We start from the raw sequence: 18,432 nt of genomic DNA on the forward strand, positions 1-18,432 counted from the left end.
ATGTACAATGGCCCTCCTCGTCCTTTCCAACACCTTGATGGATAAACTATGGCAATGGATGCAATGCACAATGGAGATTCGTACAAGCATACAGCCACTTTAAAATAAATTCCTTGAATTTTTCACTTATAGAAGAAGTATGAAATAACCTTAACATCCTGATTTTTTTCCACTAACCCAATTTTCCAAATAGCCAGGAAAAAGTGGCATCTCTAATTTCAGGTTAGCATGATCCATATACAAGAAAAGTATGATTAGGATGGTCAGGACCTGCTAAGAGAGCCTCTACGGGATATAGGGCCACTTACTTACTGATAGGCCGAGGAAGAGAATTTATAAAATGAATTACCTTCATGAACTTTCTAAAAAAGAACCCAACCTTTCTGTCAAATTTGCTAATGGTAGCAGTGACTGGCCATTAAAAAAGACATGAAAATTAAATGTAAGGGCCTTCATTTATGCACAAAAGGATCATGCATAATTTCCCACTAAAGACTAAGCTACATAGGCATCTTTTAACTGTAATAAATGCGACTCAAAATCTCCTTTTACTCTGTTTATGAAAACACAGTATAACCAAAAGAAACATACATGTGGTTGTGCCTGCCATTTTCCAGGACCACTGTTATATGACCAGTGTAGATTCAAACAGTTCAAACTGTTCTTAGATAGAATCCAGCAGTTTTCTGGCTGGGCATGTGGCTTTTTATATTTTGACCGCAATGGTGACTGTAGCCACCCTGGTGGTAGGATTATGTCAGATTTTTCTCAAAGCGGTACATTGTTTTGCATAGAAATTTGGCATTTTATATTTTAGACCTGTAATTCTTAATAATAAAATTTATTTCCTCACAATTCACTAGCGCTCAATTCTGCAAGTGTTTCTAATTTACTATCGCTGTTTTCTAGCTGGTCTAAAACTGCTTTTGACGTTTGGGACACTTTTTGGTTGCCATGGACAATCTCAAGTTTCCAGGCAGAAAGAACAGTATATATAATATAAAATTGCATGCAGGGCACTGGACAAAGCATTAGGAACAAAAGAGATGTGAAATGATTCCATAGAGAAATGTAATCTGTAAGATTACAGTGTACTGTATGTGTTAGGTATTGTGTACTTTTCGAATTTGCCGCCATGCTCCGTCCCCATGCATCACAACTCTCGCAGGGAACAGAGCCTTCCACACAGAGGCATTGGGCCGAGGACACATCCCGCAGACACAGCAGAGGGCATCGCAGGATCCTGGGGACAAGGCAAGTACACTACACCAGGATCCTGAGATTCAATCCCGAGGATGGCTCAGGGTTACCGCTAATGGTACTGAAATTTAACCCCAAACCACACTCTGGATTACTGCCAGGGAGGTTAAGGCACCTGTTCACTTGTTTTTTGGCCTCACCTGTTTTCTGAAACAGTGTGTAGTTTATAGAGCTCAAAATAAAAAAAAGTATATATACCTGATTTAGTCAGAAAAGTAAGGCCCGTTTCACTCTGCTGCAACATGGGGTCCAACTTGTGAGATCCCAAGTCGCATGACATGTCAAATTCAATGTTTCCCTATGAGGGCCGTCTTAACTGATGCTACACAAGTCACTCCGACTTTAGAAAAGGTTTCTGCATTACTTTGGTCTGACTTGGGTGCGATTCCAGCCCTTGTACAGGCTCCTAAAAAGGTTCCAAGATGGAAAGAAATCACAGGGCAAAGTCTGCAGCAGCAGTGTGAACCAAGCTTAACTCATCCCTCTCCTTTCTCTTCAGACCAAACCCAAAGTGTTTCTATTAGAAACAGTTAGGCATAAAGCATTTGTTGCGCTCTGGAAATCATTTTTTTGGGGTGCGCCCTGTATCAAATATTTATTTGTAAAAGAAAGAGAAGTAATACAAAATACAGGAAAAAACACCCATTTAGGAACAAACGTAAAACAAAATATAAAAAAAACTGACCTAAAACCATTTAAGTTTTCCTTTGACAGTTCTTTTGTATCCTTTGCAGAGGAGTTATTTACAGGCTTACCCCACTTTTAAGTACGTAATTGGGTTTATTTACTAAAGCTGAAGAGTGCAAAATCAGGCTCACTTCTGCATAGAAACCAATGAGCTTCCAGGTTTTCTTACCAAAGCTTAATTGAACAAGCTGGGGTTAGAGGCTCATTGGTTTCTATGCAGAAGTGAGCCTGATTTTGCACTCTCTAGCTTTAGTTAATAAACCCCATTGTGTACTTAAAAGTGGGGTATGCCTGTATTATGGTCATGTCATTCCTAAGGGTTTGTTCACAGCAGCCTCTTTTGGGAACTTTTCCTATTGCAGTCCCAATGCACAGACAAGGAAATTTGCCTTATGTCCTAGTGCTGCAGTTCACGTGTGTTGGATATGTTGCATTTCTGCACGGCACATAATGATACACTGTAACACATCAGTTTGCTGTCGGTTATAGAGTTAAAGAAGTGTCAAGATAAATCAAGTTTAAAAAAGTGAAAAAAGCAAGCACTGTGATGCATTTTACAAGGCACATATTGTAACACCTTAGTGTACACCTGCTGGTATGAATGTGCACATATTGACTAAATATCCTCTGAACCATTGGACTACCACTGTGATTACAGATGGTAATTCCTTCTCACATGTGTTATATTGATAGATTAGGAGATAATCCAAAATTCATGCATACCAAAGCATAGTCCTGAATATACTAACCCAATAAAAGCTGCTGAGAAAAGTATTCATATACCGACGTGTATGACAGTCCACTCTATCCTCCCCTGTAAACTTCTATCTACGTATGTCCTGCAGAATGTACAGTTTTTATTTTTCTTTATTGCTTCAGAACTATCTTAAAATAGCTGCTCCTTATGTGTTTGTGTCTCTGCAATATTTCATACTTACAATAAAGTAGGTTATGGATGAAAGTTTCCTGTCAACAAATCTAGGGTAAAGCTGCTGCAACAACAACAGCAATCCTACTTCATCAAAGCAAAATGAAATGCCTGAGATGTCCATCATGACATTGATAAAGCATATGTGTTGTCAGCATAGTAATACATACTGCTTCCCTTTTGGATCACCATTCTTCCTCTAAGCAGTCTTACCACTGATGCAATTAGGCTCTGATGGAAGTAGCAAATCACTCGACTCATTTTTTATATTCTAGTTTTGGACTAATGAGGCTAAAACTATTCCCTGAGTCATTGCCTTGGAACAGGTATGCCAGACAAGTCCATTAGTGTCATGTACAATTGTCACACATGCTGTTTCAGCAAAACCAAAAGAGCAAATAGCACTATGTTCCTTTTGACCAGTGATTCCAGATTTTGTTTTTTTGAGTAAAAATAGAAGTACAAGTGCAAGCTTTTCTCCTGGTTCTTTCTGGAATGCTTCCATTTACTAGCAACAAGAGCTGTCAATGCTTCTACAATAGACAGGTACATGTAAGTGTATGTGTTTTTCTAGTGTTATTTCGAAGTCAGTAAACAGTTTACAGATTCCTTGTATATTTAATTGCTGGCCTAAGGTCTGTTGCAGTCAAAGGGCTTGGTTTGAATTAAAATGTTTATTAATGTGAAATTAATCATAAAGGATTCACAAACAACACCTAAACCAGTTTATGTGCTCATGGCTCTATAAAAAAGGCTGTTGGGAAAGATAATTTAGTTTAGTTTTTCTTTTTTCTTTTTTTTTCTTTTTTTTAACGAATGCAAAGCTGATATCTGGACACTTTCAAATGCTTGTATTATTTATGGTATTTTCTTATTTTGGATTTTTTTACTGCCACATTATCATAAAAGTGTCATCTGTAAACCTCTTTGCATATTTTGCGCATTACAAAAATCAGGAAGATTGTTTGTGATCTTTTTTTTTTCTATTCTTGCAAACCCTTCATCATTTAATACATTAAAATTCGGAATTGTAAACACACTGGAATGAAATAATGTCAGCATCCGGAAAGGGCTTGTTATGGAGAAAGGGTCAAATACCCCTGGACCAGCCTTCATCTTACATATAAGTGGTTGCCTAATAGGGGTGTTTTAAAATATACACAGTTAAAGTTTAAACGAGATGACCTCTGCTCCATTAACTTAATCCATGGCATATAAGGGATGGGTCTGGGAAAAAAACACCCTAAGACAGGGGTAGGCAACCTTTGAGTGGGGGAGATCTACTTGAAGAACAGAAAAGAGATCAAAGATCACTGTGGTTCAGCATGGTTTTGTTAAAAGAGATATGATGAAATATCAGGAGTTTAAACAGACCTCTGATGCATCACTTTTGAGAAAATGGGCAGCTCTGTTGCAACATGTGACATACATAGGCTATACAATAGTTTTTGCATTGTAGAAGTTGTAAAATAAATTCTACAGGGAGCTTTGCACAAGATGCATGCTACACTCGAAAAACTGATGGACATAACTGACTCACTTTGGAAAGATATCATTCCATTTACTGGTGTATGTAACAAGCATACTTACCTGCTCTAAACCAGTGGTCATCAACCCTGTCCTCAGGGCCCACTAACAGGCCAGGTTTTATGTATTACCTTGGGGGAGATGCAGACTAGAATACTGCAATCACTGAGCAGCAAATTATGTCACCTGTGATATATTTCAGTTATCTTGCAAACCTGGCCTGTTAGTGGGCCCTAAGGACAGGGTTGATGACCACTGTTCTAAACTGAAGACTGCTCAGCCTTAACGGAAGCTCACTACTTCACATGAAGGGCATCAAAGTGTAACTCCACTTTTGTTGAGAAAAAAAATCAATCCCCTCTTGGCAATCAATGTACAATGCAGGGATTTTAACAAATGTAGCAGATTTCTTTCTTTTGTTACTGTGAAGAAAAAGCTGTTTGATTCATCATATTATTTTCAGACTGATTCTGGATAAGAAGGATGGGTTTATTATAATCAGTTGGTGGTCTAATTCTAATGTGTTCCAATGAGAAAAAAACGCAGAACATGCATCACCTTAGAAGTATTTCATGCTTGGTGAGTATTTCACCAAAACTGAAATTCCTATTGTGGGGGGTGCCTAAAAGGTGACTTGTATCACATCAATCACACAAGCAGTGCACCAATCACACAAGCAGGAAAGTACTTTATTAGGGCATTCTGTATACCTTTTCTACAAAAACCCTCCAGGTTGTGATATTGCATTGCATTTTACAGAAAATTACTTTGCCTGTAGATTGAAGGGAAAAGTAATTTTTAATAACATAAATTGCAACACGACTCGTGTAGTAAATATATATTCTATATTTCTTTATGCTATTACGCTATTTTTTCTCTGAAAGTGGAGTCCCTTTTTAAGCTTAAACAGCGAAGGTATTACTGTGGTAGCCTGAAGAACACTAGAATTTACACTAACAATTCCACCATCTTTTTCCCTTTGCCTTTGCTAACATGTCACCATTCTGCTGAAATTGTGTACTGTCTTTCAAGAAAAGAATTTCAGAAGTCACATCTTGGTTCTTTCAAGTGGGGTATGCCCAAACAAATGATGGACCCCAACAACTAAAGCTACACTGTGTAATTTTTATAAGATATTCAAGAGAAGTTGTGTTTACTGGTATTTTAACTGCAAAAAATATCAGTTCTGTAATACATATTTGCTTTTCGCGCTGATCTCATAATTTATTGGTGAATCCGTGGATCCCCAGTCTCACTCTTCATGTATCGTTAAACTAATCCAAGGCAGCAAAAATTCCACAGCCAGCTTGTGAGAAAGTTCTGTGTCAAATGGCACTTAAAAGGAGAACTGCTCAAACTGGGGGGAAGCTTGGTCTTTCATATAAGCTCAGTGGTCATTTCAAAAACGAATAACTCTGTTCTTTCACTATAATCTGCCCCTGTATGGTCATCTTCAGATTTAATACTGGAATTTATCTCTCTCATCTCCACCCAAGGATAACATTAACCTTTAACGGAATGATCCAGGACAGCCATCTGCAATTTCTTCTCTGTCTCCTCTTGTCACTAGTCAAGCAATTTTCTCATAATATGAAGTGAATTGGTAGAAAATGATGGAAAAGTGTAAAAAAACACCTGTGTTGATTTTTCTCTCTCCAATTTGTTACAGAAGATAGAGCACAACACAACGGGGAGAAAAAGAAGCAGGAGCTGACTTAAGAAAAAGAATAAGGTAAATAAATGGCAAGTCAAAGATCAATACCGCTTTCAGCTTTTCATTCATAAGATTTAACTAATGTGTTTACTCCTCAATATAAGCCTCATTTTATCACCTCTTATCAGTGCAGTGCAGGACAAATTAATAACATTTGTAAATGCCTTAAGAGCTTCATTTAGGTTTTTCTTTTTATATAAACAGTAACAGTCTAATGAGGTCTTTTTTAAAACTCTGTTAACATATTTAGAAATCATTAGCTTAAATTAGCAGAGCAAACTCTCCCGTGGGAGCTGGGGGATTGTCCTGCATGGATTTCTGGCGGGCAAATCCATGGAACAACACAAAGGATATTTGCATTGCTTCATTTTAAACAAAATGATACATTAATGAAATAAACCCTACAGGAAGTACATGGATTCCAAGCCATTTGACATAACTGACGGGTGTCAAGGTAGATCTTCAAAGACACAATACAGTCTTGTGACATTAGCTAAATGCCAGGTGCGGTAATGTGTGTAGGTGCCAGTAGTATGACAAAGGTCCCTTGTTGGAGTTGTCATGGACAGTAAGCAATTCATAGCTTGTCAAGGAGGTTTCAGATAATGACAAGCAGCGACAGGTGTACTAGCCCCTGCCGGGGAAAATTCTACAGCAGGTGCCAGATGCAGAGAGGCCTTATGGCGAATCCTGTATGAGACTAACCTGTTCTGTGAAGATATGAAGAGTGACAAAAATGATTGGACTGCCCTTGTCAGTCTTTGGAAACGTGTGCGCATCTAGACTTTAACCCACTCAGTGCCACACTGTTTAATGTTTTATAAGAATACTATAGCAAAGACAATCTATAAATGGGATTTTGCACAGCGGCTGGCAGACGCTGAAAGAAAATGATGCTCAAAAATCAATTTAAATCATTAAGTAGATTTAAAGACTGATAGCTCTGGTATGAGTTGGGAAGCAGCTTTCAATGCAATTATCAGGAGACATATCTGTTTTCATTTCAATGCTATTACATTGTGCTGCAGCAAAATACTTTCACTTTTTTTAAGAGCCTTAGGACACATAGGTGTAATCAGAAAATTAAAGTGTTTTTCTTTGTGTACAGAGAGTAGAGCTTGAAAAAAAAAACTTGACTGATTTATATTAGAATTCATCTTTTTATCTCAAATAAGAGATGGCAGAAAAGAATAACTTTTTGTGATATAAATATATATATGACAAAACTCTAGCATGTAATTTTCTGGGGTCCTAATCTCCTAATGTAATAGCCATAAAGGCCATGACTTGGAATATATTGTATTTTCAAATGATATGAAGGAACAGCTGCTCTTTTTTGCCCATTGCATAATCTTCATTTCATTCCCCTACCGAAGGAATAAAAAAAGGAACCAGATTGCTCCTGGCTCTGATAAATAAGGCAAAATGTGAGCAGTCTTTTCTGGGCAGTTCCACCACCCTATGCCTTGCTAGCTTCATACTGTTTGAATGATGTAGCCATTTGCTTGTTTTAAAGCTGAACTCAAGGAAAAGTATAAATTCTCCCTTTCAGTGGGGCTGTCTAGGGCAGTGGTCATCAACCCTGCTCTCAGGGCCCCCTATCAGGCCAGGTTTTATGTATTACCTAGGGGAGATGAAGACTAGAATACTGCAATCACTGAGCAGAAAATGATATCACCTGTGATGTATGTCAGTTATCTTGCAAACCTGGCCTGTTAGTGGGTCCTGAGGACAGGGTTGATGACCACTGGTCTAGGGGACCAGGTGAAGCAGTGTCTTTTACCTGATACTGCACTCCCACAGGCTCTTCTGCCCTGCTAGACCAGTCCCTGCTACATTTCTCCATTATGCTCCAGAAGTTTAAGGTCCTCTGACATCCTCAAGACCAATGCAGGGCATTGGCCCTGAGGATGCTGAAAGACAGTCCACTGCCAGAGTATAAGGGAGCACCACCTGTCAGAAGAGCAGGGGAACAGGTAAGTAAATGTGCCTTTCATGCCCCTTAGGCAGAAATGAGCAATTAAGTCTTGTGCCCTGTACACACGATAGGATTTTCTGACAGCACATGTTGGATGTGAGCTTGTTGTTGGAAAGTCCAACCATGTGTATGCTCCATAGAATATTTGTTGTCAGAATTTCCGCCATCAAATGTTTGAGAGCAGGTTTTCAAAATTCCGAGCGTGTATACAAATTTTCCATGCACAAAAGTCCACACATGTTCACACATTTTCGGAATCAAGCAGAAGAGCTGCACTGGCTATTGAACTTAATTTTTCTTGGCACGTTTTACATGTTGTATGTCACCGCGTTCTTGAAATTCAGAATTTCCGACAACATTTTGTGACCGTGTGTATGCAAGACAAGTTTGAGCCAACATCCTTTGGAACAAAATCCATGGTTTTGTTGTCGTAAAAACGTGTGTACAGGGCATTGCAGTGTGGGTGCAGCCCACTGCAAACGTTGACTTTTTATTTTTTTTCTGGTGTGAGGCTTTAACTACAGATTTGATTCATCCCAATAACAATTCCTTCACTATATAAACAAGGGGTGCACAAAATAACCAAAGCATCATGTTTTAAAAAAGTTTAACATAGAGCAATTAAACTGAAGTTACAAACATGTCTGTAAAGTTAAAGTGTAGGTAAAGCCAAAACCTTTTTTTCATTTTGGTGGGAAAGGGTTAAAATCTCTGTCAGTTTTCTTCCATCTGTTTGCCACTGAAGGAATTTTCACACTGGATTCACACCACTTACATATAATACGCATTCAACGCATTTTAAACTCACTTGGGACATGCTTTTTTAATGTGTTGTGTTGCCTTGCTATGCATTTTCCTTTATTTTCTACAACAGGAATCAAAATATATTTATTTATGATTTTCTTAACAAGATTCACAGTGCTTTGTGACCATTATGGGACCTTGGACTTGCCATATTAAATTTTTTAGCAAGATCTACCAACATTTCATTACCTTTTTCTAAGATCCATACCTGTTATTCATTTGGGTCATATGTGAGTTCCCTTTAAAATCTCTGGTGTTCCAGTTCCTGTCTTATTCGAGATATTCGTTTCATTCATTTTTTTTCTTTTATTAATCTTTAGTGGGAATCTGTCCCTTCAATTACCTCTCTCCCCCTCTTTTGGTGTTGTCGGTGTCCCCTGATCTTCTGGGGTGTTCCAATTTTTGGATTGGCCAGTGCTACAAATTTTATAAGTTTATAGACACTTTATATGTTTGCCAGCTATTGTCATGTTGATACTTGGTTTCAAAAATATATTGTGTTCTGTGATACTGTGTATTCTTTTTTGTAGAATCTTTTTGCAATACCCCCTGAGGAAGACATTTCAATGTTGAAATGCATTGGAGTGCAACCTCACATCTTCCTGTATGTGATTTATAGGCTTTATATGTAACTCATATACTGTATATATCATGTAACATTTGCGTTTACACATCATGTATTAATAAAATTTGTTTCACCACCATTTAAAAAAATGGATTTAGATACACTTAAATTCTTAGTAGGTTCCCTACTGATCAGGAACACGCATAAGCAATAAAAGAGCTATCTGTTGAGTATTCAAAAAATACAATTTATACATTTTAACATGTAACACTTGCATTTACACATTGTGTATTAATAAAATTTGTTACTTTTTATCTTGCTGTAATTTTCTCTTAGTGCCGTTAAAATCCCATCCATATTTTCTCTGGTTTTGCTTTGTAACCAATTGTAACATGTTACAGCTTGTTGTGCTATATTTAAATGCAGCATGTATACACCAATGATGAACACTGCCATAACAAGGGGCTGTTGGTAACAATGGATATTGAGCTTGCCATTGCACTGGTACAGCATTGCTTATTGCAGCCCTAAGCATGTGTCTGACATTTGTCACTGGCACAAGTGTCCCTATTTCAAGTTTTTTCCCTCTGTGCCTGGTATTGTGGCAACTCAAAATGTTAGATATCTCCTCACTGGAACACAAAAAGTAATATAATCCTAATAGGGATTCTAACCCTTCACCACCGTATCAAAAATGGCTTTAGATACACTTAAATTCTTATTAGGTTCCCTACTAATCAGGAACATGCATAAGCAGTAAAAGAGCTATCTGTGAGTATTCAAAAAAACTAACAGAGTTCCAAAGAGGTCCTAAGATGTGTACATTTAAAGTTTATTAGTACAAGGCATATGACAAAAATAGAAAAACTTCTTAGTTAAATAGGATCAGTGGTCACAACCAGACGCTTACCAGCAACAAGACAATGCAGGTGTCACTCCTATTTGCAGATGAAGAGCCTGCATTATATTTTAGGGTGGCCTGTTAATTGTGCTTAGGTTAAAGGGCCTCTGTTCAACAACAAATGATTTTTTTTTCTACTGAGAAAGGACTATAACAGAATAGAAAAGTGTGAATGTTCATATAGCTTAGTAAATAGAGAAAATCTGTATTTACGTTGAATACCCTATAAAGTTGAAGGACATTTAACCACTTCAATACAGGGCACTTATACACCTTCCTGCCCAGACCAATTTTGAGCTTTCAGCGCTGTCGCACTTTGAATGACAACTGCGCGGTCATGCTACATTGTACCCAAACAAAATTTTTATAATTTTGTTCCCACAAATAGAGCTTTCTTTTGGTGGTATTTGATCGCCTCTGGGATTTTTATTTTCTGCTAAACAAATAAAAAATACAGAAAATCTTGTTTAAGTTACAAAACTTTGTAAATAAGTAAGTTTTCTCCTTCACTGATGGGCACTGATGGGGCTGCAGTGATGGGCACTGATAAGGCGGCACTGATGGGCACCAATGAGGTGGCACCAATGAAGTGGCACTGATAGGCGGCATTAATAGGTGGCACTGATATGCGACACAGATAGACACTGATAGGTAGCACAAATAGGCACTGATAGGTGGCACGGATTGTCATGGATAGGTGGCACGGATTGGCATGGATGGGTGGCATGGATAGGTGGCACAAATGGGCATGGATAGGCGGCACAGATAGGCATGGATAGGCGGCATGGATGGGTGGCATGGATGGGCATGGATGGGCACTGATAGGTGGCATGGATGGGCACTGATAGGCGGCATTGTAATTTATAGTATTGTAGGGATGGATGCCAATCAGTGCCAAACAATAATGCATGCCAATCAGGGATGCCCATTGTGGGCACTGATTGGCATCCATTATGGGCACTGATTGGAATTCATTATGGGCACTGGCTGGCATCCCTGGTGGTCTAGGGGGGCTTATCTGGTCCTGGGAATCCCCTGGTGGTCTGGTGGCATCCCTGGTGGTCCAGTGTGGGCATCCTCGGGGGGGCTGCACTGATAATCGATCAGCAGAGACCCCCCCTGTCAGAGGAGCAGCCGATCGGCTCTCCTCTACTCGCGTCTGACAGACGCTAGTGAGGAAAAGCCGATCACTGGCTCTTCCTATTTACACTGCGATCAGCCGTGATTGGACATGGCTGATCACGTGGTAAAGAGTCTCCATCGGATGATCACATCATATGACGTCTGGTCAGGATATTAAAACCACTTTGCCACCGTCATTTTGCTATATGGCGGGCGGCAAGTGGCTAAAAAGCCGAATTTTTAAAATAATAGTTGGAGGTTTGAAATGATCACAGCTTCACCATATTTGGTTCATTCAAAGAATTCCAAAAGTAATTATATTCCTCTATTAAATCATTCCAATCATAGTGTCTGTGCTTAGACCCCTTTCATACTGCAAGCGTTTTTCAGGGGCTACGTCGCCAAAAATAGCGCCTGAAAAAAGCAGCTCCATTCACTCGAGTGTGAAAGCCCGAGGGCTTTCACACTGGAGCGGTACGCTGGCAGGGCGTCACAAAAAGTCCTGCAGGCAGCTTCTTTGGAGCGGCGAAGAAGCGGTGAACTCACCGCTCCTCCACTGCTGCTCCCCATTGAAATCAATGGGGCAGCACTGTGATACCACCGTCAAAACGCTGCTCCGGCTGTGTTTTGCTGGTGGATTTAACCAATTTTCGGCCGCTAGTGGGGGGTTAAAACCCCCCCAGTAGCCCCCCGAATAGCACCACTAAAACGACAGTAAAGCGGCGCTAAAAATAGCGCTGCATTATCGCTGACACCCTAGGCGGCTCGATGTGAAAGGGGTCTTAGTGAATAGTTTTTCTTGAGCATTTGTTATATGTCGTCAGGTTCACTTCAATATATAACCTACAAGCATGTTTGGTTGACAGTATATTGGAGGACTACACCGTCTAAATGTAACAAAAATGTATTCTTATGCCCTGTACACCTGGTCGGACTTTCTGACAACAAAATCTGTCAGATTTTTCCGATGGATTTTGGCCCAAACTTGTCTTGCATACACACGGTCACACAAAGTTGTCGGAAAATCCGATTGTTCTGAATGCGGTGACGTAAAACACATACGACAGTAGCCAATAGCTTTCGTCTCATAATTTATTTTGAGCATGTGTGGTACTTTGTCCGTCGGAATTGTCTACACACAATCGGAATTTAAACGATCAAATTTTGTTGTCGGAAAATTTTAGATCCAGCCCTCAAACTTTGTGTGTCAGAAATTCAGACGGAAAAAGTCAGATGGAGCCCACACACAATTGGATTATCCGACAACACGATCTGATCGCATATTTTCCTACGGAAAGTCTGACCGTGTGTACGGGGCATAAAAGTAACACTTTGAAAAGAAATAAAACAAGACACATTAGCTATAATGAAAAGTTTTGATTTTTTCTTCATATATGCAATGGTTCTTTTAAAGCAGGGGTCCTCAAACTATAACCCTCCAGTGGTTTAGGAATTCCCATAATGCCTAGTCATGTCTGCGAATGTCAAAGTTTTACAAGGCCTCATGGGACCTGCAGTTCCATAACAACTGGAGGACTGTAGTTTGGAGATCCCTGTTTTAAAGTGTCAGTAATTAATACACTTACCAAGCAATGTGGTAAACTTGACTTCCAAATTCCAAAAATGCTTCAAAATGTACTATTTATATAACAATTGTTTTAAAAAAGATTGAATTTGACACATGGTACACCCATAAAAAGTTTAAAGGAACAAAGAACACAACGTGTAGAGCACATCATAAACATCAGAAGTTGTTTCCTTTTAAATTCTCTTTCTCTGATTGAAACACTGTACTGTATAAAGCCATCCACACAGACAGAATGGAAGTGGGGGCGAGTCCTGCGACTCATTCAATTTAGTATAAATTGAACAACTGAGCTTTGTATACAACAGGTAAAAGCAGTAAAGCTTAGCAATAATGCAAAGAAGCCTGGATCTCTACCGACCAATTGAAGATGAAAAAGAAAATATGAAATATTCATATGCAATTTTAACTATATACTTCACTTAAAATAGATATGTTTTTAATTATTATTTACTGGTAATTCCTAAACATAAAAAAAGAGTTATATACAAAAACCATATGCATTACCTTTAAGAACCATGTGTGAGATAAACTGATGTAAAGATCATGTTAGACCATAAAATACTGCTTACCCTGCCCACTTCCACCAGGTTGGTGACCATGACTATGCTGGCTGTGTTTTCATGCCACACCATTCTCCAGAAATCATATACTGTTTCTTGCATTGGTCCTGTGCAGACAGAGAAAATGAAATGTTCATTTAGTATTACAACAACAAAGTTTTACATATAAAGAAAGGCAGAACACACTGGCAGAGGATAAAACCACTGCACCGTATTTTAGCTATTCTGACTATAATAGTCAGTCAAGGGAAGAGAAATACTATGTACTTCTAGTATGAAGAGAGGCATGTGACTCACCCGTCTTTCTCCTATGTCATGTAGGAGAAAGGGATGGTACTTGGGGATTGGCCCAACGTTGTCACATGAGAGTATAGAGAGTGCCCTTCTTGTGCAAGCACTAAGAGGCACATTTACAGTATTAATAAAGTTAATGGCTGTACAACTCCAAGATTGCACAGATAACGTTTATATCACTATTCATTCTCTGTTATACTCTGTAAGGCTATACCAATGATTTATATATGCCCCTCCAGTGCGATTGGACATTCTTTCTTAATTACTAACAGCTGAATAGAGGAGCGAGGGAGCGAAGGGAGGGAGAGGGACAGCAAATAAAGTTGGTGGTGTCGGCATTAATATCCAACTGTTGCTTTCCCCTACATTGACATAGCACAGGTTCACTTTCATTTTACACATGACATCTGCCCTTCATGAGTTATTAAAGCAAACTATTATTGGTAAGTAAAAATTAAAGATACAAAGTTGAATGCTTGTTTTTTTCCACAGCATTCGTTTATAGCATCCGTTTATAGCCATATAAAACCATCTGGAATGCGGCTACTAATTGACATGTTCATTTCTAACTCAGACTGCCAATATACAGCACAGGCTGATCCTATAAGTATTAAATAAAGAGTTGATGGTACCTGTCAATGTGGAACATTGCTAAATTAGTTGACCTTTAAAGATTAGCAGCAGTAACCTTTGAATAATGCTGTCCCATGTTGGTGACAGACACAAAAAACAAACTTTCCTTTTAAAATGCCCCTTCTACCCCCATATCTGAGATGCGCAGTTGTTAACGGGTGTTCAAAGCGCCAAGGTTGTAGACCCGCCATGCCTATGTTCCATAATACAGTGTATCTCTTTAATCAACAGAGAGAACTGCATTAATGGGGTGGGATGTTTAGGAATGTTTTAAAGCTCCGATTATAGCTAAAATTTGCTGGTTGCATATAGAGTTCCCTGGGTGGGGAGGTTTCTGAGTGCTCTGGGAAAAAAATGGGACGTGTCTGCATTTAGGTTTCTTAGTTTTAGATGTAAATTGAAGGAACACATAGGCTTTAAGTCTAAACCTGCACCAGCTCCAGAAATGTTATAAAGGCAAACAGTTCTTCTCACATGTGGTTCTGTTCAGATGCTTCATCTTCCTACAATTTTCAATTACGGTCTGGCATTTGAATAAATGATTATAGCACCACTTGTCTTGGGCATAAATTAAAATACAATAAAGCCCGCAGGGCAGAGTGGGATTTACAGTTATCTCCATATCCATGCTTAAATACTGTGCCAAACTCACAATTGTGGAAAACAGAATATTTAAATATACTCTATTGATCTCAAGCATTTATTATCATACATACAATGGTGTTTAATAAAAGTATCCTTTTCAGAAAAACCTGACCTATTCACACATACACTGTAAATGTTCTGTATATTTTCCTCACTCTCATAGCAAGTGATCAACAATATCAATTGATGCAATTATAATACATATCTGTTGTATATAACTTTTGCTTTTGACCATACAGTAATTGTTATGCACGAGGCTTTGTAATATTTAATAGCAAGCAGGCATCTGCATTTAGGATCAACTTGTCTCTACAGTGCCTATTATGTCAATAATCATGTAGGAAGTTGCGTCATGTAGGACGTTAAGTCCTATGAGTTGCAAGGTGGGGCCTCCATGGATCTGATTTTTTTTTTTGTTCCAGCACATCCCACAGATGCTTGATGGATTGAGTGCTGGAGAAGTTGGAAGCCAAACCAAAACCTCAAACTTATTGTTGCGTTCCTCAAAACATTCTTGAACCATTTTTGCAGTGTAGCAGGGCAAATTATTTTGCTGAAAGAGACCACTGCCATCAGGGAATACTGTTTCCATGAAGGAGTGTAATTGGTCAGAACAATGTTGTGAAAGTAACATTCACATGAATGGCAGGACCCAAGATTTCGCAGCAGAAAATTACCCAAAGCATCACACTGCCTCTCTCGACTTGTCTTCTTCCCATAATGCATCCTGGTTCCATCTCTTCCCCAGGTAATCTATGCACATGCATCCGTTCCATCTACACAATGTATACAAATAGTGTACATGATTCATCAGGCCAGGCCAGGCTTCTACTATTGTTCCCTGGTTCAGTTCTGAAGCTGAGGAAAAGATGATCCACACTCCGGTGACTGCTCTTAAAAGATGCAGTATTTATTAACAAGCCACAGTGACCAAACGCAAATAAGAAAGGTTGACGCGTTTCAGCCTATAAGGCCTTAGTCTTATGACTAAGGCCTTATAGGCTGAAAAGCGTCAACCTTTCTTATTTGTGTTTGGTCACTGTGACTTGTTAATAAATACTAGATTTTTTTTAAGAGCAATCACTGGAGTGTGGATCATCTTTTCCTCATTTCCCTACTCAGCCAACGACTATGGGTAGTAGCACTGACGTTTTTGTTTATATCAGTTCTGATGCTAACCTGGCCATTGTAGGTGATTTAGACTGTGGAGACGGGTCAGCATGGGCACTCTGACTGGTCTGGGGCTACACAGCCCCATACACAACAAACTACAATGACAATTTTTCTGCTTTTGACACATGAACATCATGGACATGTTTACTTGCTGTTAATTATATCCCGCTGACTTTCAGATGCCATTGTAATGAGGTAATCAATCATATTCACTTTAACCATGAGTGAACTTACTGTTATTGCTGATTGGTGCATACTGTATATTTTATGCATATACAGATCCCAGCCTGTCAAATAGTTTGACCAACCAGGCTTCTACCGTTAAGTAACCTAGGAAAAGTGGTACTTGCTTTATATACAGCTCAGTACCTGGATGGCTTTTAATATCTCTTTGGGGCTAAAGTGGGGAGATCTTTCGGTGGGAGGTTTTTATATACTTGCCCACCTTAAGGTGCTTCCATTTTCCTTAATATACAATAAATATAATAACTTCTTGTATTGGCCAGTGCAGGTTTGCAGGTCTAGGTACTGAAGCTCAGAGATTTCAATACTAGAATTTCACACATAGGTTGGACTTGATGGACTTGTGTCTTTTTTTAACCTCACCTACTCTATTGTGAAAGAATCCCTGAGTGATATAAGGAACTGATAGGTGATTTAATGCTCCAGCATCTACTAAACATGAAATATCAGCTTTGAGTGGATTTACCCTTAATGAAAGAATCAATAACGCAAAAGTACTAATTTGGATCTTACCCTGTATAAGTACTAAGACACACTATACAAGTCTTCCTCACTACAAACACTTTTGTCAGTGTCCCTGTTGGAGCGATAACCCCTCAGTTCCTATGCAGTCATTGGAGCATGAATTAAAGGGAAATCTCTCTAATGCAGACACTGACATGAATATAAATGCTTTATATGCAGACTGGGGAAGGTTTATTACTTCTGTCTGTGTTTTCTTTTATTGCTGCCTGTATCCTTACTGGAGAAAGAGAGAACACTCTCCAACAAAGCCGCAGACCGCACCATAAATCTAACAAAGCTTCTAAACCACCCCCCTCCTCCGAAAAAAAAAAAAAGTTCAAAACTAGTTACACTTTAAGCTTACCCTATACATATATTTCATGGTTTTGAATTTGAGCTGTTTGTGGGCAGCAACTTTATTCAGCAAAACCCTGGTTTGTCTGAAAAAATGTATGTGTGCTGGTAATTGTTTCTGTAACAGTTACCATCATTTCTGAACGGTGCATTATAATGGTCAAGACTTCTTACCTAGACACATAAATTGAGACATCCTCACAAGAAATCAGGTTTCCTTGAAACACCTTAGAATAAAAGTAATGCCGCGTACACACGGGCGGACTGTATGGCGTACTTAGTCCGTCGAAACACATTTCAGCGGACAGTCCGCTCGTGTGTGGGCTTCAGCGGACTTTTTCAGCAAGCAGTCTGGCGTACTAAGTATTTCGGATTTTTCGAAATTCTGTCCGTCGTACTTTGGTTTCAGCGGACAATCCGCTCGTCAGTAGGCTAGTTCGACGGACTAAGAATGGCGCATGCCCAGAAAGGATTTACACGGCGGAAGGGTGCTTTGCTGTGTATTGGACTTCCTATTTCTAGTCCCGTCGTACGTGCTGTACACGTCATCGCGCAAGCTTTCGACGGACTGTTTGTGCATCCGTGTGTGGTCAAGTCCGTTTAGTCGAAAGTATGACGGACTGTCCGTTGGATTGTATGACGGACTAAGTACGCCATACAGTCCGCTCGTGTGTACGCGGCATAAGAGTGTGTCCAATGGAAGTCCTTTCCACAAAGGACTTTTTTACTTTGTCACAATAGAAATGTTTTCTGGATAGCACTAACCATTCATAGAATTATTTATCTTGTTGCCTGGAGTCAAAAACACAATATACAGTATGCACAAAAATAGCACACACTAAATAACCATGAAATTAAAGGCATCTCTGACAAGTGCATGCAATTGTCTGCTATAATTTTCCATTTTAAGCTTCAGCTTTATTTGACATACACCAATCTTTGCAGAAAAATG

The 18,432-nt window shown here is 39.1% G+C and overlaps 1 protein-coding gene across 10 annotated transcripts in view; it reads right to left on the reverse strand.

Moving 5' to 3' along the window:
• PTPRM (protein tyrosine phosphatase receptor type M) overlaps positions 1–18,432 on the reverse strand; it is a 982,826-nt gene that overhangs the window by 73,930 nt on the left and 890,464 nt on the right. For all 10 annotated transcript variants that reach the window (XM_077492471.1, XM_077492470.1, XM_077492475.1 and 7 more), the window contains one exon: positions 13,644–13,741. In XM_077492471.1, the coding sequence (XP_077348597.1) occupies positions 13,644–13,741 (98 nt within the window). The remainder of the gene's footprint in view (positions 1–13,643; positions 13,742–18,432) is intronic.

The sequence above is a fragment of the Lithobates pipiens genome, unplaced genomic scaffold (assembly GCF_037356315.1).
Source record: "Lithobates pipiens isolate NorthernLeopardFrog02 unplaced genomic scaffold, aLitPip1_a1.2 Scaffold_19, whole genome shotgun sequence".
Lineage (NCBI taxonomy): Eukaryota > Metazoa > Chordata > Amphibia > Anura > Ranidae > Lithobates > Lithobates pipiens.